General features: G+C 40.8%; 2 protein-coding genes across 6 annotated transcripts; both read left to right on the top strand.

The window, feature by feature from the left end:
* The first annotated feature begins 308 nt into the window (after window positions 1-308).
* si:dkey-16p21.7 (serine/threonine-protein kinase BRSK2) lies at window positions 309-10,827 on the top strand. 3 transcript variants are annotated; one of them, XM_037255859.1, is made up of 20 exons: window positions 309-1,583; window positions 2,253-2,347; window positions 3,046-3,131; window positions 3,319-3,459; window positions 3,577-3,693; window positions 3,968-4,001; window positions 4,069-4,137; window positions 4,228-4,374; window positions 5,114-5,145; window positions 5,578-5,742; window positions 5,823-5,920; window positions 5,992-6,142; window positions 6,210-6,270; window positions 6,629-7,229; window positions 7,415-7,463; window positions 7,724-7,847; window positions 7,933-8,034; window positions 8,160-8,268; window positions 8,802-8,891; window positions 8,977-10,827. In XM_037255859.1, the coding sequence occupies exons 1-20, from the start codon at window positions 1,490-1,492 to the stop codon at window positions 9,198-9,200; spliced, it is 2,589 nt and encodes an 862-aa protein (XP_037111754.1). In that variant the 5' UTR covers window positions 309-1,489; the 3' UTR covers window positions 9,201-10,827. The 3 variants fall into 3 exon arrangements, with proteins under 3 accessions (XP_037111754.1, XP_037111755.1, XP_037111756.1); XM_037255860.1 differs by having other exon boundaries at window positions 8,802-8,909; window positions 8,977-9,131; XM_037255861.1 differs by having other exon boundaries at window positions 311-1,583; window positions 6,953-7,229.
* Window positions 10,828-12,474: 1,647 nt separating this feature from the next.
* cpt1cb (carnitine palmitoyltransferase 1Cb) lies at window positions 12,475-23,145 on the top strand. 3 transcript variants are annotated; one of them, XM_037255871.1, is made up of 19 exons: window positions 12,486-12,713; window positions 15,013-15,155; window positions 15,246-15,385; window positions 15,812-15,983; window positions 16,220-16,321; window positions 16,410-16,547; window positions 16,776-16,853; window positions 16,983-17,090; window positions 17,294-17,381; window positions 17,463-17,658; window positions 17,786-17,974; window positions 18,048-18,153; window positions 18,581-18,697; window positions 19,697-19,861; window positions 19,944-20,072; window positions 20,191-20,346; window positions 20,426-20,539; window positions 20,801-20,893; window positions 21,673-22,171. In XM_037255871.1, exons 2-19 carry the CDS (start codon window positions 15,015-15,017, stop codon window positions 21,793-21,795), a joined length of 2,355 nt encoding a protein of 784 aa, XP_037111766.1. In that variant the 5' UTR covers window positions 12,486-12,713; window positions 15,013-15,014; the 3' UTR covers window positions 21,796-22,171. The 3 variants fall into 3 exon arrangements, with proteins under 3 accessions (XP_037111764.1, XP_037111766.1, XP_037111765.1); XM_037255869.1 differs by having other exon boundaries at window positions 12,475-12,713; window positions 17,294-17,658; window positions 21,673-23,145; XM_037255870.1 differs by lacking the exon at window positions 12,486-12,713 and adding an exon at window positions 12,815-12,968 and having other exon boundaries at window positions 17,294-17,658.
* The last annotated feature ends 1,972 nt before the right edge of the window (window positions 23,146-25,117 follow it).

Here is a 25,117-nt window from a genome sequence, read left to right on the forward strand (position 1 = left end):
CAACTTAAAACCATATGTACATTGGCCCCTGTCTATTAGCTGGAGATGAGCAAAAATCCACGTATAATTGATGCCCATTGCAATCCACTGGGATCGGATGGATAACGTTCTTTAGAAAGCTAAAAAAAATATGAATATTGGGGGGGGGAAATCTGTCAATAACTGAATCAGCAGTTCCCTCCCCAAAAACCTTTCTTTTTTTGTTTAACCTTGTTATAGAGTGTTTAGCTGCAGGGTGGGGGCAAGAGAAATTGAAAGGGAGAGAGAGAGTGAAGGAGGATGGGAGGGAGGGAGGGAGTCGTAGGGAGGGGGGAGGGAAGCGGAACCCGGATGCTGATGCTGACCGTATTGGATGAATAGAATAGAAGGATGCAGGAGGGGAGGAGGACTAAAGAGAACGGGACCGTTACGGACTGCAGAGTGCTGGATGAAGGCCATCCCGTCAGTGATGAGCAACTTCTGAAACATCAAGTGTGCTTTTTGGACTGATCTCTTTTTCGCTCGGAGGAGATGCGGACATAGGATGAGCACGGTCGGCCGGGGAGAGGAGAACTGTGCGGTCCACCAGACTAGCTGAGCCGAGGATGCCGCTTTGGGCTTCCTGGAACAAGCGTCACCGGAGGCGGCACTTTTCCCCGTCTTCGTGATCCAAAATCTCCGTTCGGAATCAGGGCGGGTTCGTCTTGTCTGGCCCGGTCTGTCAGCGCCTCTTTGACGACCGCCCTCCCTCCCTCCCTCCCCCTTCTTCCTCTATTTCCTGATGCAGGGCCGAGGAGGGGGTGAGCCAAAGTGTGTACCGGATATTGGAAAAGCCATTCTGGATGCTGATGCTGCTGCCGCTGCCGCTGTGATAATAGACGATTATCTAGTCTAACGTCGAACGAGCGAGCACATGAACCCATCAAGGCTGTAGAGAAGAAGACGCAAGCTAAGACGAATGTATTTTTGACATTAGGAGAGAGGAAGGAAGGAAGGAAAGGGGGGGGGGGGGGGGGGTCCCTAGTATCGATCGGAGCATGGATTGAGGCATTCTGACTTGGGATATTTGAGACTCTGCACTTGCAGAAATCAATCTGTTAGTCTTCCTGTTCACGTCTGAGTAAGATCTGCACCACTTTAGTACAAACGCACGCACTCAAAGAAGGAGCAGGGTGGCTATTCATATTTTGGGAGCACCTCCACCGTCACGTCATCCCCCTCTGATCTCCACGTTTTTCTACGTAAAAACCGATCATCCCAGTAAAAGACCACATTGGTTTCTTACTTTCGTAAGATTGTTTTTTTTTTTTTTTTTTTTTTTGGGTGGGGGCGGGCTTGGAGGCTATACGACAAACAAGTGAATGGGAGTAGCCTGCAGGGCCCGGCGTTAGATCACGACCACCTCCGACGCCAAAGTCTTCTGGGATGAGCCTTGCTGCATTGCGAGTCGAAACGGCTCCTCAGCTCTTTTGATTCGTCTCCTCTGAAACTGGCTGGATTTTTTGGGGCAATGTCGGGGAAAATGAGCAGCAAGGAACTGGGCCAGTCCAACCAGTACGTGGGGCCTTACCGGCTGGAGAAGACCCTCGGGAAGGGACAGACTGGTAGGAATCTCCTTGCAGTAGTTTCATCTGTCATTGCATTCTTTACTTCCTTGTTTAGAAATCGTCACTTCATTAGGTACACCCACATAATGGAATAGACTTTAATGGTACATTTGATTGCTACAACAGTCTATTTATTCTAGCGGATGCATGCAGCAACATGGTGGACAAGTGGTTAATAGTACGTCTGTGAGGTTCTGGGTTTGAATCTCATCTGCATGATTGTTCAATTAAATTGCCCAGAAATATTAATAGTGTGAATGGGTGTGTGCACAGTCCAGTTTAGGGTGTAGGCTTCCCCATGCACCTTCATCACTATAGACAATCTGCATTGCATCATACTGAGAAATGTTTCAAATATTTTGCCCCTCTCAAGAAGGTAGCAAGCAATTCTAGTATCATGTGTGGACATCTTGTCTCTTGAGCTACCTTATTCGATATACATTAAAGGACCTGCTTCGATGATTAGACATACTTAAGTGTCGCTGCCAAACAACCACAAACTATTTTATCAAGTATTATTTTGGCTTGGTTAACTCACGCGTTATTCTATTTGGAGTTTTAAAAACGTGATGATTCAAGGTTTCTCTCCAGTGCAAATGTATATTGCGCTACAATAAAGCTACTGTTAAATTCATTTCTGACGGTGCTTTTGTATTTTTGTTTCAGGACTGGTGAAGTTAGGTGTGCACTGTATAACGGGACAGAAAGTTGCCATAAAGATTGTCAACAGAGAAAAACTGTCAGAATCAGTTCTCATGAAGGTATCTATCATTCCAATGACCAACACGTCTGAAATCTATTGTTTCACTACAGTTGCTTCCGTATACACTACATTGAGATGATTTCATTGAATTTTGAATTTAATTGAACTTGAAATGTCTGGTCACTGTCAACCATAGTGGCCTGTTAGTTAAGGTTGGTTTTTTTTTATTTACATTTTGGAGCTTGTCTTAAGTAATTTTTGTTAAATTGACTTTAAGTTAAATTTGTGCATTTTGTCATCCCTTGATACCAAAATCAGCACTCATTAATTATCAACCTGTTCAATATTTTCACACACTGGCTGCCTCATAAGTCAATTATAAAAATAGATAAATAAATAAAAATGACAAATACTTAATTAATTAAATGATTCATCTAACTGAATAATTTAATCCACATATTTTGGAGAGTTGTTTGTTGCTGCATCTATTTTTAAAGTTATTTTGGTATGTCTCCGTCATAGCTGTCATTTGACTAATGCTGCATTCTACTCTGGCTCTTTCGCCTCACTGTTTTCAGGCTTGAAATGCAAAACCCTTAATGGGGTCGAGCACCTCGATCTGCTGACTAGCTTAGCGCTCTCTCTTCCATCATATTTATGTGCCTCTACCCACTTCTTCATTTTAACATCCTATCTCTATTTCTCTAAATCCTGCCTCATCCCGCTCTCCCTATCTCCCTCCATCTGTCACTGCAGGTGGAGAGAGAAATAGCTATTCTGAAACTAATTGAGCACCCTCATGTTCTGAAGCTGCATGATGTCTATGAAAATAACAAGTATCTGTGAGTATCTCCCTGCTGAATGAATGAATGAATCGGGGGGAAAAGATTACTAACAAAAATTGTCCAGCTGTTAGCTAAGCGGACTTTGCATTTATAGTGGTAGCATCGGCAATGTTTTGGATGCCGGTTTATTTCCGTTTCCAAAGATGCTGCTTCCGTCTTTTCACGGCCTTTTGTTACCTGCCAGGTACCTGGTGTTGGAGCATGTGTCTGGTGGGGAGCTCTTTGACTACCTGGTGAAAAAGGGCAGGCTGACCCCTAAAGAGGCCAGGAAGTTCTTCAGACAGATCATCTCCGCTCTGGATTTCTGCCACAGTTACTCCATATGGTCAGTGCACCACAGTTAAAAAGGATATTTTGAATAAGTAGGAGTTTAATAACATACAAATACTCAGGCTTTTTGAAAAAAAGACTTTTTTTAAAAAATATTTGCATATATATCCAGTCACAGAGACTTGAAGCCTGAGAATCTTCTCCTGGATGAGAAGAACAACATCAGGATTGCCGATTTTGGCATGGCCTCATTACAGGTTGGGGACAGTCTACTAGAAACTAGTTGTGGGTAAGTCTTTTTGCCCAGGTCATCATTCAAATATATATTTACTTTTTCACAGGGTTTGTGCATTTCCAATTTGAAAACATCCAGCACCAAGTAGTACACCGGATGAACTTTGAGCAGTTGTATTTATTTCAAAATGAAAAGTACTCCCAATTGTCAGTTGTTATTGACAATTTGTAAATTGATCTGAGCGTGTGAAGGACAATTTGTAAATTGATCTGAGCGTGTGAAGATCAATTTGCTGAGCGATATATTTAAAAACTCCTTTTCATTACAGATCCCCGCATTATGCTTGCCCTGAAGTCATTAGGGTAAGTGAGGGTGTGTTTACATGCTAAGTGTTGCTTTTGCATGTGTAATAATAACGTTTTCCTCTAGGGGGAGAAGTATGACGGCCGTAGGGCAGATGTCTGGAGTTGCGGAGTCATCCTTTTTGCACTTCTTGTGGTAAATATATTTTTGTGTTTCAGTATTTTTTTTTTATTCTCTCTCCTTTTCCCTCCCCGAATGTTTCATTTGATTAATTTTCCTTCACAGGGTGCTTTGCCGTTTGACCACGACAACCTACGGCAGCTTCTGGAAAAGGTGAAAAGTGGAGTGTTCCATATGCCCCACTTTATACCACCTGACTGTCAAGCGCTGCTCAAAGGGATGATAGAAGTCAACCCTGACAAGAGACTCACGGTAAGTGGTCGGTTCATACTTTGTCGCACATTACAGCCACCTACAGGACTGGAGTAGAACAACAGCGCTTAGCATATTTTTAATAATGACGCAGACGTGAGTAAGTGAAGTGCAGGGCTACATAAAGCTTCATTACAGTGAGAACTCTTTGGCCCAGCGTTAAAAATAGAGCAGTGCTCCCTTCAAAAATATCTTTCCACTCAAGTTGTAAATTAACGCTTAGGATGGAAAATAAAAAGGATTATGTTGATACAAGGAACAAAGAGGTAAAACCAGGACACAGTGGCACAAAAAACAAAAATTGTAAAATAGAAGCAGAGATAAAGAGAATGTCTCATCAGTTAGTCATTCAGTTAACCACGGATCACGGATTTAATCAAAGCTGTGCATTCGTCTGATGAACTTCTGATTAATGGAGTCTGAAACGAGGTCAGAGATCCTCTGGTTTTTTTTTTTTTTTGCTGGACAGCCGGTTCTCTTCGAACCACCCACAACACATGCAAAGACAGTTCAAATATACAACGTACGACTTAGTTACGATAAAAGCTGTTGTGGTATTGTAAAACCTTTCATTAACGGATTGTAAAATGAGTATTTACCTTATATTGATGACAAACCTGATAAGGAGCATGGATGAAGATGAATTATTGTTTACTGTTGCTACAGCAATATTGCTTTGGTGCCACCTTTTTGTGTCGTTGCTTAGTTGATACATGGGTTTTGTATTTGTACCTTACAGCTAGAAGCAATACAGATCCACGCTTGGTACCAGTAAGTATATTCCTTTTTTTTATATAATTGTACCTGTTTGCCTTTTATTCCCCGCCCCCCATTAGGTTTAATTAATGATAGGCTCCACTCACGGGACATTAGGAGCATCTTCACAATGTAATAGATGCAATAATTGGCCTTAACAATGATAATTAGCCAAGTGTATTGTTTACATGTAGAATTGTGGCTGTAATTTGCTGTGGTGCGGAATTGCACTGCATCATCTGCTGTGGTTTTTCTAATGATTACTTACACCATGGAGCTACTTGAAAGCGACAGCTTAATCCCATCATTTTATTCTTGACTGGTTTTCCATCTTAAAATGTATACTGTGCGATAATATAATAGTATATGAGATAATATAATATAATGAATATTATTATTAATATGAATATGTCTTTAAAATAATATTGGCTTTCCTTCCCTTCTCAGGAGCGGTCGCAACGAGCCGTGCCCTGAGCAGCCCCCTCCTCGTCGCGTGTGTGTGACAAGGGTGCTATCGTTGACCGACCTGGACCCTGATGTTCTGGAAAGCATGTACTCTTTAGGCTGCTTCCGGGATCGGGTCAAACTCACACGGGACCTTACGAGTGAGGAGTAAGTCAATCAAAGCCATCCGACTTCTTCCAATTCAATTGATCTGTTATGATTGATAGAACAATTTGTCTGGTGTGCAGAGAGAACCAGGAAAAGATGATTTACTACCTCCTGTTGGACAGAAAAGAACGCTACCCCAGCTATGAGGATGAAGACCTGCCCCCGAGAAATGACGCCGGTGAGACAAATCTCAAATATGAAATACATAGCAAGAAAATGATTTTCATTTTGCATTGCAACTTGTCAAAGACCCACCTAGGAAGCGCGTAGACTCGCCGATGCTGACCCGCCACGGCCGTTGTAGACCAGAGAGGAAGAGTCTGGAAGTTCTCAGTGTGACTGAACAGGGCTCTCCCACCCCACCCCGCAGGAATCTGGACACTAATGCACACAGTCAAAGGTGGATATATAGATAAGCTTGAGAAGGAGAAAGGATCTCATGTGTTGCTTTCTGCTCTTTCCAAAAGGTCTCGCTCAGTGAGTGGAGCATCCACGGGTCTCTCTTCTAGTCCTCTCAGCAGTCCCAGGGTAAGAAGCTGTCTTTATTCTACTCAGATGTACTTTACATCTTCCAGGGACAAATTTCTTGATAGTGTAGTGGTGCACTTGTCTAAAATCGCGTCAGGTTCAGTTTCACGTTATTCCGTCTGGTTTGACGTGATGATTGACTGGTGACCAATCCAGCGGGGGTAGAAAATGTATCCAGTGTTGTCTATGGCTTTCTGAAAGCTCTTCACATTCTCAGCCACCGTCATTTTTTTGTTATAGTCTTTGTGACATCATGAATTCATCCAACATCTTGCTTGTTGGAAGAATGGCTTCCATGTATCATTTCATGACCATTTCTTTCTCTCTCTCTCTCTCTCATGTCTCCACATCCTGTCAGAGCCCGGTGTTCACTTTCAGCCAATCGGAAGTAACCACAGCTTCCTCTAAAGATCCCAAAGCAGCGAGCGCAACCACCCCTCGGCCTATCCGCCCGGCGCCCGACCCCAAAACTCAGACCCTCCCGTCCAAAGGCCCCACTGAGCGTCCCCATCTCAACTCCATGAAGTCCCTCCCGCTCCAGACCCCACGCACTCCATCCCCATCCCCCTCTCCGCTTCTCTCTCCCATCCCTCGCTTTTTCAACTTTCCCTCTCCGTCTGTGTTCAAGTCCAAGAATGCCCACTCCTCTAACTCCTCTGCCGCCACTCCTCCTGTGTCGCAGGTCACGCCGCAAGGCTCACCTCTCCCCACCCCGTTGGGCACGCCCGTGCACCAAATCCAACACCCTTCCTCCACAACCCCTCCCTCCTCCTCCTCCTCATCTTCTTCTCCCAGAGGGGATGGATCTGGAGGGGCTTCACTGTCACTGACGCCGCCCTCCAGTCCAGGTAGCAGCGGCGGCCTAGCCTCCTCTAGCTCCGCCCACTGGAGAACGAGGCTCAACTCGTTCAAAAACAACCTGCTGGGCTCGCCACGCTTCCACCGGCGCAAACTCCAAGGTGAGACGAGGAGAATTGTCGTCTTCTGTTCTGACTCGATCATTGTTTGTGTTAAAAATCAAATGTTATGATGAGGAAGAAAATCCGTTTTGTGTCCAAAATGTCTTCTGGAATGAGTTCTGTAACTTGAATTAGGACTTTTCAATTCACTGCCTTTTATCCATCTCTGCTTTTTCATTCTGTAGTCCCAACATCAGAGGACATGTCCAGTTTAACTCCAGAGTCCAGTCCAGAGTAAGAACATATTCACCGTCTTTGGGACTAAAGATTAGACTGAACAACTGCATTGAATTCCGCTTGTACTGTGAGGGGGCGGTATCTAGAATCTGACCTGGGAATTCAAATGATTCAAAACAGGGTAAACCAAATGCATGAAAGTGATGCTACAGAAACATAAGAGGGGCTAATTAGTTGCCGCCTCTAACGAATTCAGTATTTCAAGCGATCATCATGAAGATCCTGCTGTTGCTCTAATGTGTAACTCTCGTTAACAGACTGGCCAAGAGGTCCTGGTTTGGCAATTTCATCAGCCTGGAGAAAGAGGAGCAAATCTTTGTTTTGATTCGAGACAAACCCCTCAGCTCTATCAAGGCAGACATTGTCCATGCATTTCTTTCGGTAAGTACAACCGACTTTGGGTTCACCTTAATTGGTCTGAAATTTGTTTATGAAGAGGGGGGAATAATAATTGGTCCATTTTCAGATCCCTTCCTTAGGTCACAGTGTTGTGTCTCAGAACAGTTTTCGAGCTGAGTACAAATCCTCTGGTGGCCCGTCTGTTTTCCAGAAGCCTGTCAAGTTCCAAGTATTATTTCTTTTTTTCTTGATCAACACTTATTAACCCTGTTGAAATAATTCTTCAATTTGTCTTAATCAAAGAAAAAAAAAAATCTCATTTTTATTTGATGTGTGTTTCGTTTTGTCCTTCAGGTGGACATTGGCTTCTCTGAAGGAGACCGGGAACTGGAAAGGGAGCGAGCAGAGAGGGAAGGCAGAAAAGCGCTTGGCATATACAGCGTCACCTTCACCCTAATAACAGGTAGAGTGAGCTATTTACGCTTGAGTGGACAGACTGCGTGCATTTGGCACTCCATCCCTGAAAGCATGAACAGCAGCTGATGTCAAGCATCAGTTCAAACTCATTGTTTTTCTTTTTACACATAACATTGGTTATTATTATTAAAAAAAAAAAAGAATTTCTTACATTTCTTTTGAATTATAGTCATACTACATCCGCTATGTACTGAATACTAAATATATGACACATGCAGAGAAAGAGAGACAAAAGGCTTTACTACGTCTAATTCAACCGTGAATGTCATATTGATGTTTTTCATTGCACAAACAAATGGCACTTTTGGGGGTACAAGAATAGATAAATAACAAAAAAATAACCCACACACAAAAGGCTCCATAAATAAAGGTGTATTGTATTATATTGTATTTGTGAATATTTTTACTCAACATTATATTTGTTATTGTTTTTGTCATTCTATTATTTTCTCAAAGAGGAAATTCAACCTTGTTTTTTTTCTTCATTATTCATATTTTCCTCCGCTTCTTTTGTTTCAGGTCCGAGTCGCAGATTCAAGAGGGTGGTGGAAACCATCCAAGCTCAGCTCCTTAGTACTCATGATCAGCCTTCTGTGCAGGCACTGGCTGGTGTGTAACTCATAAGCTGTATGTACCCGTAGTTCTATTCTTGGTCCCATCTCTTTCCTCTTAAACGTCACCTTGTATCCTTCAGATGAGAAGAACGGCAAACCCTCCCGGCAGCCCGGCACACCTTCGCGTCAGAATTCCAAGCGTTCGGAAAGTGATCGGTGTGAGAAGGAGCGTGCGGCGGCGGCGGCGGATGCGGCGAGTGGAAGCGGCAACAACGACGACGGAGGTATCTTACAAAGGCAAGGGTCGGGGAAAGAAAAAACTCAATTTCTCTCCACAACCAATGGGACACAGTCACACCCCTGAACAGAATGCTATGAAGAAGAGGCGGGATATCTACTCTGTCCTTTATCCTACCCGCATCCAGTTTTTTCCTTCTTTCTGCCTTGCTACTTCAGTTCATAGCGGCGGATTGGAAAAGCGAAAAGATTTAACGTAAAGCTCCGTGGATTTTTCTCAGTCCTCAAGGAGAAATCAGAAGGAAGATCTCCACCACCCAAAAAAAAAAAAATCCCACCTTAGAAGAAAATGTCACAAGAAAAACACATTCACACGCTAATGAAGAAAGCACACGACCTGCTCACTAACGTACGGGATGCTTCACTTACTTCACACTTTGGTGCAAGCTTCTGATCAACATCCAATGACAGACGTTTTCATTCCTCATTTCCAGTTTTCATGAATGCTTCTCAACTTGACCTTTAACCTGACATCATGACTTACATGACTTTACGGAATGTCTATTTAAAATGAGCAAAAAAAAAATCCAAGCTTGTGTCTTGAGAAATGACGAAGAACTGGATGGGTCTGAATTACAGGAGGGATGCTGTATTATGGCAAAAACAAAGCAAAAACATCACAGAAGATGGATCTGATACTTATGTGATATATATAAAAAAAACAATAAGGCCCACTGATGCATCTTATCCTTGCAATTGATTAAGTTTCATTTCTGAATCAAAATGATAAACGCTATGATACCGTATTGCCTTTAACGGAGGAGAAATAGTGGATCACCGTTTCGATGTTTCCCCATTTATCACTTAGGATGCGCACACCCACATGTAGAGGAGTCCCTCAAGCAAAAAGATGTTAGCGACAGGACACGTACGGAATAGCTCACATTGAAAAGTAACAGAAAGACAAAGGGGTTTTATTTAGTTGTGTTTATCATCATGTTGATTAAATCCCAAATCCCTCGTGTTGTATGTTTTTCATCGACATATCTGAACTTGTTTTTTTCCATGTCCCCGTACCAAAATCCACTCTAACCTTTAGATATCGTTTTGTTTTATTTGTCAGGCTAGCAGAAAATAATTGATCATGGCTACTAATATTAATGCCCGCGACCCTCGTGAAGATAAGATGAATGAATGAATTATGAGAAATTTGGAAACCATCCCCAAACACCCATTTATTGATTTATTTGTTTATTTTTCAATGATATCAGATATCAGCCAATGACAAGCAATGTATTGCTCCCAAAGGGCAAAAGAAAGAATGTAAAACACATTGATTGTGATGTCTGTCATTGTAAAAAAAAAAAAAAAAAAATTGTCGAGAGGGGGAAGGCAAGAGAAATTGCGAGCCACATATGATTGTTTTTTTTGTAGTCTACTCTGGTCTGTCTGTATTTTCATGCCACCAGCAAAATAGGCCCTATCAATATGAATGTTTTACATTTAAAGGTTTCTTTTTTTTCAATTATGTATTTATTATTTCTCTCTCATCGACCACCAAAGCTTTTATTATTGTGACAATTGATGCTGCAAAAACCCACCTGTATTGTTATGTGTTGTTAATTTTGAACCCACTTTCTTATTGTTTGCTACACTAAATGACTTTCACCACCAAAGATAAAAATCTTACTCAAACATAACAAAAGATAAGATAAGGCTTTAAGAAATGTTTCTCTGTCATTGTCACTCTTCGCAAAAGAGAGCACGAGCTGTATGTTTCTGGAATGTAAGGAAATTAGTGCAAACATGCATGTACTAACACTATCACAGGCACTCCACTTCCAAAATTAAACACAATTTTTAGCTACAATTGCAGCAGTCTTTCAATCCTCCAAAATAGTCATTGATCTTTGGAATCCTTTGTGGCTCAATAGTGTGACAACAACAATTTTAATGTTTCTTTCTGTTACAAATAATTTTTCAATTAAGCACTGACTTACAAATGAGCTCGCGTTTGTCTTGTCATGCACGTCAAGCCTTTTTACTGTCTTGCTGCACTTTTGATAGGTCTTGAAAGGTCATTGTTTTATGAAGAAATTGGGGAGGGAAGCAGTTGTATTTTTAAGGACCCAAACAATCTGCACCACTTTCTTTTACAATCTAATTTCTTTGCCCTTTCCATAACTGAGGCAGACCCTGAAAAGTGTGGCCCATCCAGTTTAAATGTCAGAAATGTTCGGAGGAATAAGCAATCAAGGGCACTGGGAAGTCATGCTTTTTCCTTTAGGTTTGCAAAACGAAGAAGAAATATGACAAACCCAAGCTATTAAAGATCAATTGCGTTGTATCATATGAGGAATAGGTGGAAATGTGGAAAAATAGTCCCGGAAAAATAAAAAAATACCTAAAAGTCAATATCTGGCAAGGCAGCTGGGAGGGACCAAGGATATTTGGCGAGGGCGGTACCCCCACAGTCCCCCCTCTAGCTCCGCCAGTGATTAAGGGTTAGATGACATCTTCCAAACACAAGGTTAAAGTTCTTTTTTTCTGGGAAGAAATCTTTTCAATACAGATAGAAAGAAAAGCATGATAACAAAGACACAAAGGGCTGCTGCATTTAAAACTACCTAGCGCAGAATACATCGCTATTATTGAAATATATGTCAGCCACCCCACCCCAATCTCTGTCATTTAATCACTCCCCTTGCCTTTGTATACATTTTACACTGATTACTTCACCGCACATGCACCCTATATAACTTTGTCTGTCTTCATCGTATGCCATCTGTTTCTGTGTAGCATTCATTGTCTTTTATCGACACTGTAGTCGCCATAAAACGTTCTCCCTCATTATTCCTAAGTGTCATTCTTGTAGTCCCACTACAATCATTTGTCTCCCACCCATGTGCACACAACACTGCTCATCTTTCACCCTCCACTCAAACTGCTGAAACTAAAACAAATTCTAAAATATAAATTATAATTGGTATGAGGGGAAACAGAAATGATTATTGCCTGTGAGAAATGTTTATTAATAAACAGCAATGGAATTATCTATGAGGAATTGAGCTCATATGATTGTGATTTTTGTTATACGACATTTACATAAAAACTCAAATGAAACACGGCAAGATAAAAATCAAACAAAACAAGCAAAAGGAATTGCAAACACAAAAGCAAGCAATAACAAGAAAAGGGAATCGCAAACAAAAAGGAATTGCAAACAAGTGTTATTCGCCTTGTTTTCCTGTTTTTATTTTATAGCTATATGCAGTTATCTTTTCTCATTGTAAGGTTCATAATGTCATTTTATTTTACTTTTATTCAAATCTAAACACCATCATTTTTAAATGGCTGGAATTTGTCCTAAATATTGCTTTGACTTATATCCATTCAGCGTGAACGCACCCCAGAAACATCCAAGTCTGCCGCAGAAAATAGCGAAGAGGAGGTCCTCGACTTAAACACAGACGATCTTTGGCGACTGTCGTTGAACGCATTTGTTAGCAAGCTAGGCTAGTTTGCACCGAGAGTGAAGAGCGCCCACTTCCCCATCCGGAGAGGAGGCGCAGGGAGCGGCACAAATAGAAGCTTCTCCATCGATCACACTGCCAAGCAAACACCTTCCATCAATTTCCAGGTATAATTCAAACCTCGTATTAATTTCCTTGTTTCCCCACTTGTTTAATTGATGTTTATTCCAAGCATTTGTGCGCCCACTCCTCGTTGTGCTTCGCGCGGGTGGAGATGGTGCTGAAACTGAATGGAGCGTTTGTGTGCTGCATGCTACACGACTTCTCCAAAATGAGAGGAAATGTCACATATTTGCCGAGTGCATATGTTTGTTTTTTGGTTTCTTTTACCACGAGGATGGTGAATGGATGCACTGCATGAGGTATGCTTGTGGAGCAACGTTCAAAACTAAACCTGTTTTCAAAAGTAAAGCCATATGGAAACAAGTTTCGCCGATGGTCGTCATGGTAGCGTCATTTCACAACACATAAAGAAGTCTGAAATTATAATCAAGAATCCTTGAAATATTGACACGCGCGGTGAAAGACAAACGGGCTGCTCCCTGTTCGATGCTATGACGTCACGGTGTTGAATAATAGTCGTTTGATTTTGTCGCCCATCCATTAAACCCAGTGATCGATCAATTAAAGATTGATTTTAATAGATGCTTGAAATTGTTGAAAATAATTGTTTCTGGCTGTTCATTTTTCATGCACACAAAATGTTCCATCAGTTTCAACAGTATCGTAATTCAGATCAAATTGTGAGCTACGATTGTTTTGATAGCTTTTCTCATTTTAAATCATGAATGGTTAATCGTTGAATGTTTCAATTGCTGGTGTAAAATCTTCCGCAGGCAAGTATTGGACCCATTGTTATTTTTCCAACATTGAATCAACATTGAACTCTAATATTGATTTTACATTATAAACGTTGCACCATTTTTTTTAATTCGGATACATTCTGAATATAGAACAGCAAAACCTCAGTAGCATTCATTGTGGAAATAATTACATGATTTTGAATGACTCAACTTACATCTCAGGTCTGGATCCAATCATATCGAGTGCCGAGCTTTTCACTTCTACTCTCGTGACATGCTTGGCTTGATTCCACGATGTTTGTACTGCAGCTTTCCTGCACAATACTAGTTTGGTAGCCTCTCATAAGTGATTTAACCTGTTTTGCATGTAAACACAGAGTGCTACTTGTTTGTTTTTTAACTTGGGGTTGAAAAGTAGAATAATGATGCACATGGAGTGAATATTTCTGCCATTCCACATCTAGCTGCTGCTTAGGTTATTCAATCTCTTTATTTTGTTTAGGCAGCAGCGCAGTTCTAGTACTAATTGCATAAAAGTACTGTAATATATAATTCATGACGACGCTGACACTGATGGCTACCATTTGTGCAGTAGTTTGCTTGACTTTTTATGCAATTACCGTTTTTTTCCGTGTATAATGCGCAAAATTTAACTAATTTATTGTCCTAAAATCTGGGGTGCGCATTATACATGGGTACAAATTTTTATTAAATTTTTTTTTTTTTTAAATATTTTAATTTTTTTATTTTATTTTTTTAAGAAAATCATGGTACAACAAAACCAACAACAGGACTGACCGACAATAGTGTGTTTGTACTGTGCTCTGGTCATTTCGTCAAAGAAGGGATAATAGTCCTCTTCTCTTCTTGACTGACAATGAATGTGATAGTGTAATACAATCAGCAAATAACAAAATGCGTATTACAGGTAATATTTTATTTCACAACACTTTGCCTTGTTCCTTTCGTCTCTGCTGTTCACTTCAAACACGCTCCATACGAACGCAATGCTCTCGTATCAGACGCTTGCTCGATCACCTGCTCGTTTGCTGTCACAATGTACCCTACACAAATCCGAAACATTTGTTGCGGCTCCGAGTCACGACGAGGGGCAAGTTTTGGTTTCCAAGGGTGTTTTTATTCCTCTTCAACGTCTCTCCCATACAGAGCCGCCTTTTTCACATGTCCGCACGTCACTTTCCTCTCTTTTCATCTGATCGCGGTGGTGCCTTTACGGGCAGTCGGAGAAATCAACGGCAACAAAAAAAAATACATCCAGCCTAGTTAAGACCATACCAAAGACTATAAAAATGGGACCCATTGCCTCCCTGCGTGTGTGATGATCATTGGGACTTAAAAAAAAAAAAAAATCGGGTGCGTATTATACATGGGTACAGGCTTTTTTCCAGCATCAACATGCCATTTTTAGGGTGCGTATTATACATGGGGGCGCATTATACACGGAAAAAAACGGTACTAGGATAGGCATGTTTTTTTTTTTTTAATAATTAAAAATTGTCCCATGAGTAGCCCACAAATGTTACAATTTAAAAAATGTATGTGCATGTTGAATTAATAATTTTTTTTTTCATGGGTCCAATAGCCATGGCAGAAGCTCACCAAGCTGTGGCATTCCAATTCACGATAACACCAGAGGGCATTGATCTGCAGCTTTCATATCAGGCACTGAACCAGATCTACCTGTCAGGAGTACGATCGTGGAAAAAGCGGGTCAGCCGCATAAGAGTGAGTAACAGCAATGATGCAATGCCATCATTGACTTTAAACCCGACAGGAGAAGCTTCATTTAATTCTTTTTTTGTTTGTTTACTGCAGAACCGAGTGATCAAGGGCATGTATCCAGCCAGTCCTTCATCCTGGCTGTTTGTTGTCATTGCTATCCTGGCCACCATGTACATGCGCTCTGATCCTAGCATGGGGCTCATTTCCAAGATCCAGCAACACCTTCCCCTCAGGTGACACACACAAAAATGATTAGTGTTTGTCTTTGCTCTTTGACATTATTCACTCATTCATCTTTGGAACCGGCTTTTCCTGATGAGGGTCGCGGGTGCTTCTGTTGCGATACCTTGCATCCAGCCAGGTATTTAAAAAATGCAAGCGGCTAACAACCACAACCACCCAAAATCTCTGCATGTTTGACCGATGAGTCACAAGTGAGCAATGTGGGTGTGTTTTTAAAACGTGAACTCTGACCGACATCTCAGGCAGACATGTCACTCGGTGTTACTGACTCACTCTTTGTGTTATGGGCACACACATGCTTTTAAAACACTTTCACGATTGTTAATGTTGAAATATTTTGCGGCGTGATAGTGACTAATATGACTGGACTTGATTGATAATGGCTGATTTGTCTTGTGTTTTCTCCTCCATGCCAGCCTGTCACTCAGCGCTCAGGGCCAGACGATGCTTTCGGCGCTGGTTTTCAGCACGCTGCTGTGGCTCTCCCTTATCCTTGCTCTCAGGTTCTGCCTCAAGCTCCTTCTCTCCTACCACCGGTGGATGTTTGAGCAGCACGGTCGAGTTTCCAACGCCACCAAAATCTGGGTGGTAAGTTATACGTTGCATGACAGTGACCTCTAGTGGCGACTACTGAGCTTATGAGTCAATGTTGCTGCAAAATTCTGCCAAATTAATTGTTTTGGACAGACTTGTCTGCGTGTTTGGATTCCTTTTGTAAATCAAACACGATACATGCAAAAAGTGACTTCTTCTGTGCTTGTGTTGATATTACTCATTCATCAAACCGTTCCAAATGTGTCACTTTCTTTTTTTTTTTCTGCCAGACTCTACTAAGGCTCTTATCTAGCAGGAAGCCGCTACTATATAGCTATCAAACGTCGCTACCTCATCTGCCTGTTCCTGCCATCAAGGACACACTGAGCAGGGTGTGTGTACAAACACTAACATGTCTGCACTCACAGTCCTCATGTTGATTTATGTAATACAGCAAAATCAATTCTGTTTCTGCCTTAGTACTTGGAGTCAACACGCCCTCTGTTGTCCGACCCTGAATTCAAACGGATGAAAACACTGGCCTCAGACTTTGAATGCAACCTGGGAAATCGACTCCAACGTTATTTAAAACTTAAGGCTCTCTGGGCTACAAACTACGTAAGTCTATCACTTTTTTAAAAAAAAAATTCACACGCGCTACTGTCAATTTGCATTTGATCTTTTAACGTTTCATATGCATTGGAAGTGTGAAACCAGTGTAGCCATTTTTTTTTTTTTCCACAAATTTTTCAAAGCGAAAATAAAGTAATTTTTAACGAAGAACTATCTTTTTTATTTCGTCAGAGGTCGTGGTTATGATTTACTCTAGTTCTATTTCCCTTCCAGGTGAGTGACTGGTGGGAGGAATACATTTACCTTCGAAGCCGAGGCCCCATAATGGTCAACAGTAACTACTATGGCATGGTAACCAGTTGCTTTTTGTTTTTTGCTTGGCAGCCATCCATTTGGATTTTTATGGGTTTCTTCCTTCACTTCCTCTAATCCTGGTTGGGTGCGATGTTCAAGTTGTTTCTTTCTCTTTGTTCTTTAAAGGACTTCCTGTTTGTGACTCCAACTTCCATCCAAGCCGCCAGGGCAGGAAACACAATTATGGCCATGCTCCTCTACCGCCGCAAAGTCAACCGAGAGGAACTCAAACCGGTATGTGGTTTGGAAAGTTCTGTTGACGTAATTCACATGCAGATCTTGGAACTGGGTCACACACTTGCAATGTCATTTATGAGCTCTACTGATTTTTTTGTATTGGTTTTGAGTAACACAATAGACAACATGTTTATTATAAAGCACATAGACATTTGAATGAATTAATTAGGTCAATGTTTCTTATTGTCTCGATGAATCAGAGCCGCGTTCCGGGTACTGTTATCCCTCTGTGTGCAGCCCAGACTGAGAGAATGTTCAACACAACACGTACTCCGGGAGTTGAGTTTGGTAACACATGCTTGCTCATACTTGCGCACACACAAATTTATCCAGAGAGAATGATCAGTAGAGATTTATTTTTTTTCACAGATGTTCTCCAGCACTGGCTGGATAGCGAGTTTGTTGCTGTGTATCACAAGGGACGCTATTTCCGCTTGTGGGTGTACCGGGCTGGCCGCCTGCTATCTCCCAGGGAAGTTGAGTATCAGATTCAGAGGATCCTGGATGACCCTTCTCCTCCACAACCCAGAGAAGACAAATTAGGAGCCCTCACTGCTGGAGATAGGTAGAAAGCACGATTACATTTTCTTTATTGTATTGCATCTACACTTTTTCTATTTGAAAGCATATGGCCATGATTTGGTTTGTTGCTAGGTCCCAAGCGTTTCTCACATGTTCCGATTTATTTCCAGGATTCCTTGGTCTCAGGTGCGAACGCAGTACTTCAGCTCCGGCGTCAACAAGCGATCCTTAGATGCCATCGAAAAGGCAGCTTTCTTTGTGACCTTGGATGATGAAGAGCAAGGTATGAGAGGAAACGACCCGGCGGGAAATTTGGACCGATACGCCAAGTCGTTGCTTCACGGCAAATGTTACGACAGGTGAGGATCAAACTGAAGGTTACATTATTTGTGTCCGTATCTTTGATTTTTTATTTTATTTTTTTCCCCCTAGGTGGTATGATAAATCATTTTCGGTGGTGATCTACCAAAATGGGAAGAATGGACTGAACGCTGAACACTCTTGGGCTGATGCGCCAACCGTGGCTCACCTGTGGGAGGTGCGTGCGTTCCGCTCTCACTCTGTCAAATCAATAGCGGAAGACTGTTGCTTGGCTGGGTTCAAGGAATGCACATTTTTATTCAGTTCTCACCCTTTTAACAATGAGTATGCATCTCCCAAGATGTAATCATGGGCCGCCCCCCACCCACCCACAATACTCAGTTGTTTTCAAACGATCATCATTATTTCATCACCACTGTTGCTAAGCCTCAGATTGAAGCCATCTGCTGCCTAAACACACAAAAGAAGCAAAAATTCGTCTTACGCCAGAATCAACACGTGCACATTTCTGTGAAAACAAATGTAAAATAAAAAAATTTGTGCCTACCACAGAGCAATGGTGGTCCATCACAGTGTGATATTTCTTTCACTTTTTCCACCCTCATAGGTGAACCTAATTTTACTTTCTGTGAATTGATTTTCAGTTCACGCTAGCCACGGATGCCTTCCACCTGGGATACACTGAGGATGGCCACTGTAAGGGTGAAGTGGATCGCTCATTACCCCACCCCCAGAGGCTTATCTGGGACATCACACCAGAGGTATTACTGAAAACCTTCCAACGCTGTCATCCAACTCGCCACTCGTGTCCAGACACACCAAAGTTTACAATCGTGATCATACCCGAATGTTATCATTCCGTCTTCCGATGTGTTTGGACAGGCTTTTTGTATAAACACAGTAAGGTTTATAGCAGTGACACACTTGCTAGCCACTGCCCATGTTAACGAACTTTAAGATCCAATTGAATGAATCCAATTTTCCGGATGAAAGGTCATATCCGTAGATTCTTTTGTTCAGACAAATGAAAGAATTTTTAGTTGCGACCTCCTGCTGACACTTTGGACTGCACACTCCAGTCTTCCTCAGGTATGGATAGCATTCAGAAGACAATATGAATCTATCATCGAAATGATTGTGCAGGTCATTATTTTATACACAGACCGATCATTCTTATGGGCATACTATTAAATCTTACTGATGATTCCCGGAGAACAAGTGAAGGGATTGTGTAAAAGATGTTTCAATGCTAAAAAAGGTCTTGTTTCCTCTCCGCACCCTCACACACGATCCGAAGAAAAGCTCCGCTGTCTGCTGTGTGTCCTCTTTCCTCTCCGCACCCTCACACACGATCGAAAGAAAAGCTCCGCTGTCTGCTGTGTGGCGAGTCGGGTCATTACGAAACCAAAAGTTCAACTTCCTGCTATGTGCTCATTAGTACTAAAAAAAACCGTTTCAATGAAGTTGAATGTTTAACCTGATCAACTTGATTGTTTTTAGCAAATTCATCATTAGCGGACAACTTCAGCCCTAACAAACAATAAGTTAATGATAAGATAATATTAAGTTAATGGTTAGTTGCCAAACCAATCAAGTTGATCAGTATGAGCATTATAAATGAAATCTAGGTTAATCATGATTTGCAAATGATCATATTCTGTTTTTATGTATAGGAAAACGCCCCAATTTTGGAATTAAACAAGAATAAAAAAAAAAAAAACACACTTTGCTCAAGTCTCTTACCTCTGTGGCATTTTCAGGTTCATGCCCAAGTGTGTAGCTCTCTTGCTGTTGCCAAGGCTTTGGCTGACGATGTGGACTGTCACGTGTTCCCCTTCAGAGACTTTGGCAAAGGCCGAATTAAGAAGCTTCGAGTCAGCCCAGACGCGTTTGTTCAGATTGCATTACAGTTGGCGTACTACAGGGTAAGTGAGACATGCTGCATATTTCCACATTCTTTTCTGGGCTTTGTGCATATTCATGATTTTATTTCATTCCATTCCTCAGGATCGCGGCGGTTTCTGTCTGACTTACGAGGCGTCCATGACCCGTCTCTTCAGGGAAGGACGGACGGAGACGGTGCGATCCTGCTCGAATGAAAGCAGTGCCTTTGTCAAAGCTTTGGAGAGTGGCGAGGTGGGTCTTTACTTTGGGCTTCGTCTCACTTTAAAGCAAAACGCGACACTACCTGAATAAGTTTAATTGAAAAGTTCTTTGATTTTCTTCATCATTGGAGTGAATTGTGTTTTTGTAGAGCGAAGAACAATGTCAGCAACTCTTTCGACTGGCTTCAGAGAAACACCAAAATCTTTATCGCTTGGCTATGACTGGAGCTGGAATTGATAGACATCTCTTCTGCCTGTACATCGTCTCCAAATATTTGGGAGTGGAATCACCGTTTCTAAAAGAGGTGAAATTCTTGATTTGCGGCAGTTCCTGTCCCGCCGAAGTTCAATACTTTGCAATCTCTATATCTCGATTCACGTCAGGTTTTGTCAGAGCCTTGGCGCCTCTCCACAAGTCAGACGCCGGTTCAGCAAATGGAACTTTTTGACTTGAAGAACCACCCTGATTTTGTATCACTCGGCGGAGGATTTGGACCTGTGAGCACCATATCAATTATACTTTTTTTTTATATATATATATTTCCATGTACCGTAATTTTCGGACTATAAGTCGCACCGGAGTATAAGTCGCACCAGCCATAAAATGCCCAAAAAAGTGAAAAAAAACATATATATGTATATAAGTCGCTCCTGAGTATAAGTCGCCCCCCCACCCAAACTATGAAAAAAAACCGCGACTTATAGTCCGAAAATTACGGTATATGGGGCAAATGTCACATTTGTCTGCGGTCACATCAGGTTGCTGATGACGGTTACGGCGTTTCTTACATCATCGTGGGTGAAGATATGATCAACTTCCATGTGTCATCCAAGCATTCCTTTAAGGAAACTGTAAGTAAAATATTTCTCTTACATTTAAATGCCGTAGCATGATTACAAAGCGTCTCTTGTAATACTTCGATACTTCGAAACTCGTGCATAATGGTGGTTGTGTTTTGTGACTTTTGAGCGGGAGTCATTTCTATTCATTTCAATGAATAATATTGACAAATCAATTTTGGTTTGTTCTGCACAAATCAAAATTTAAAGAAAAAAAGTATTTTTGAATGAAAGAAACTTCTACATATTGTGCATATAAAGTAGTTTTGGAAATTTATAATGAATTGCTCACCTGATTTATTGTAAATATTTACAATTTTTTTATTATAATTCAATATATTTCAGTAAAGATTTGCTATGATTAAATGAACCTAATTTGCATGTATTTATTGACCTCGATGAATGTTGTGGCGCCATCCATATATGTTAAAAATGCGTACATGAGTACAAAAGTTTGACCTTGCCCTGTATGTGAAATTAGATGCCAGTTACCTTCCGGACTGCACAGATTCAGCTTCATTTGAGTTTTGAACTACCGTAATTTTCGGACTATAAGTCGCACCGGAGTATAAGTCGCACCAGCCATAAAATGCCCAAAAAAGTGAAAAAAAAACATATATATGTATATAAGTCGCTCCTGAGTATAAGTCGCCCCCCCACCCAAACTATGAAAAAAACCGCGACTTATAGTCCGAAAATTACGGTAGTTCTTTTACTAGTTGTTGACTGTTTTAAGCCTATGCATGGCAAAACGATGAGCTATATAGTTTAATTTCCCATTTCCTGTTTAGGACTCTCACAGGTTTGGCGCCCAGATCAAAAAAGCTGTGCAAGACATCATGCGTGTCCTCTCTGCTGACACCAAAACTTCTCCAGGTTCCAAAGCCACATCCCAGAATCAGCCTAAGAATTAAATACACAATACAAACATATATAAATATTGCCCTCACCAACTTCTGGTGAAGATCCAATTCTGTAGGTGACACCCCAAAAAAAAAAAAAAAAAGATGGTGAATGTTTAAGCCAGTGATTTTAGAAATAACGTGACACGTCTCTTTTAAAGGGACATGTAAACAGAGAAGATAAAATTGAAGCAGATTTGAATCGCAGTAGGTTTCTGGTGCTTACTTGAATTATATAGCTGTCAGTCTGAATTACTTTGGCCTTTTTGTGTGCGTGTGCGCACAACAATTTCTCTTTTCGAGGATGTGGTTCAAGCGGTTGAAGTGACAGCAATTCTTTGCGACTGTTGAAAGACTTCCTGGAAATCACAAATATGACCTGACATCATGCCAGAGATGCAATGTTACTGCAGCTTTATTTGATGCTTTTCAAGTGCCATGCAACACAGACTGCAAATGTTTTGACTTCACGCTGGACTGATCAAATCCAACCAGATTTTTTTTTTTATTATTGTTTGTATATGTTTGGTTTATTTTAGATGAAGCGGAGACAGTGTTTTAGTGTTCCTTATTTAAGTCAATGTAAGAATGTTGGCTTTAATTTTGGGCTTTACTACTGTAGCGTGAAATGTTGAAAATGGTCAGTCTTAACTCTCGTCAGTGAATATGGTACTGTATTTCCTCAAAACAGTTACCGCCTTTCCGTTTTTTCTAAGTTGCCAAATGCCAACGGGAACGCGTTGGAGCTTGGAGGGCATGGAGGGTGATTTAGAGGCACTTGTGCGTGTTGTAAGAAGTGTGATGTCATTGCAAGGCGCCATGACAAGGAAGTATTGTATTTTGTGAAAGGCCCTTTTTAGAATGACTCCTTTTCTATTTGGACTAGCTGGGATGTATTTGTTAGCCACTGATAGGATCTGTCTGATAAAAAGTCATAAAACCGATTAGGGAACAGATTGTTCGGTATTAATTGCGCAATATCATTCATTGTAAGTTGAGTAATTGAATTGGGTTCAAAGTCTTTTTTCATGTCGGTATCACTGATCATTCATTTTTCACATTTTCACCTTCCTGGAATTGTGTGTTTAATAGGTACAAAGTAACGAACTACAAGGCTAACATAAATGCTTAGATATTGTTTATGACTTAGTTTGGTGGGTTTTTCTTTTTCATGTACCTGTTGCATTTGACCTATAAATAATTGATGTCCTTTGTATAGGGTTTTGTGTAACTTTATTTCATGTTATTTAAATGTCCATTGGTTCCTTTTTGACTTTCATCTCTTCTTGATTTTTTTTTAGCATATGGTAATGGAATGTTGCCTGAAATAAAATAAATCCTTGACCTTACTGTAAATGTTTACACTTGGGATTGCTTTTTTTTATTTATTTTTTTATCCAAACACTAATTCCAATGAAGTTGGACATCATGTAGAATGGAAATGGATTATTTGCAAATCCTTTTCAACCAATATTCAACTGAATACAATAGAGATGTCTAATGATCTTTTTTTTTATTTTATTTGATGCCTGCAACACATTCCCCCCAAAACAAAGCTGGCAAAAGGGCATGTTCATTCATTTTGGACATCACATTTCTATTGACAACAAACGTGTGACTGGGAATTGAACACTAATTGTTGAATCAAGACAAAAATCCATCCTTGCGAGTGATCTGGAGTTGAAGCTATTATCTGCCCTAAAAGTCACTCGTGGCTGTTGTGCAAGCTCAAGTTTCACTCGAGGCGGAGCTCATGCAGGATAGAGCAAACCGAGTGAAAGCGAAACAGCTTGACAAGTTCGCGTCGTCTGGGTAAAGCAGACCAACCTTATCGTTTTCGAAACGCGGTGAGTGCACATTACCACGGATGCATGACTATACTCATTACGCCTGAGCAAGGAGAAATAGGAATTCGGGCGATCTAAAAAAACAAAATGTCCGCTTTATCGACATTAACCTTATTCGTGCATGTATGTAAGTATGCCTGTATATTTGTTTGTATATTGCATGATGCGTTCTTAACCATATCGTTGCTCTTCCTTTCATGACGTGCTTAGAATCGGAAACTGTAAAAATCCCTTCAAGTACTTTGTGGGATGCTTATTAAAATGCCTCTGAAGTAAACCGTGCATTCCATAAAAAAAGAAAGTGACCAAATAACAAACCAGGGAAATCAGTACAGAGAATCTAATGAAGAGCTCTGCCAAGAGAAATATAATACAAGATTGTGGCACATGGACTTTTTTTTTGCTTATGCATTCATTCCTGATTGTTAAAACCTTTTTTTCTTTTTTTTTGGAAAGTAGTAGCTCCAACCGGGCCTCATTTTATTTGTCCATGGTCACTCACTCCTTTCATTTCTGTGCGTAAAATATCTGTTAAATTGTATGTTTATCATTTTACTGTTCCACAAAGGATTAATAAATGTTCATTTCTTGAATGTTGTTTACTTCTAGTGTGAGGTTGGATGTTCACAAAAGCAGAATGACGAGGTGGTGGCGCCCCTGGCTGTGTTTTATTGTAAGTAAGCAGACTTTTTTTACAGCATTCAGCCAGTTGATCCCAATTCTAGACCATGTAAAACATTTCCTGAGGGTCTCAAGTCTGTCCACAAATGAATGTGTACCTTACCTATACCTAGTTTCCACACTTTCTTTAAAGCCCCAATAAAATGAATATTCTCATATGAAATTAAGAGTGTGAAAAAAAGAAGACAGTCCCAGACAGTAGTCACCACTGTTTTTTTGTTTGTTTTTTTTCACTCGTTAAAAATTGAACTGCCATACAATTGTCCGTTTTAGGTATTCCTGTGTTTGATTCAAATTTCAAAAGAGAAGTGTTTCGACTATTTCAACATGGAAGAATGGGTATGTTTTTTTTTTTTTTATTGTCTTTGATAAATGAGTCATTTGTCTGTCAAACTATCATGTGAAATGTCACTTAACTTGACTGTTACTGTACTTTTGTCACTCAGAAAAAAGACACTAAACTTGAAATGGTCTCCCTTGTGATCACAGAGAACATCACAGTAAGTTCCAAATGAGTCAAAAGTGATTGATGAAAATGGATTCTAACATCTTTCTTATTTTTTTTAAAGAAAGTGGCTGAGTGTACTTTAGAATGCTACTGTCTGCAAGGCAAGATGTGTCCTGTGTTCTGGGACTGCTTTAATAGGCCTGTGAGTGAGAAAATCAGAAAGGGTCTTTGGATTGTTTGAATACGTGTTCATGATGACAATGTTTTTATGATTAATTATTCATTTGGTTTTTCCCCACTTTAGGCCGAGTCGCAAAGTGCATATTGTGAACCAGTGCGGAATGTTACTGTTCATACT

Source organism: Syngnathus acus, chromosome 8 (assembly GCF_901709675.1).
Source record: "Syngnathus acus chromosome 8, fSynAcu1.2, whole genome shotgun sequence".
Taxonomy (NCBI): Eukaryota; Metazoa; Chordata; class Actinopteri; order Syngnathiformes; family Syngnathidae; genus Syngnathus; species Syngnathus acus.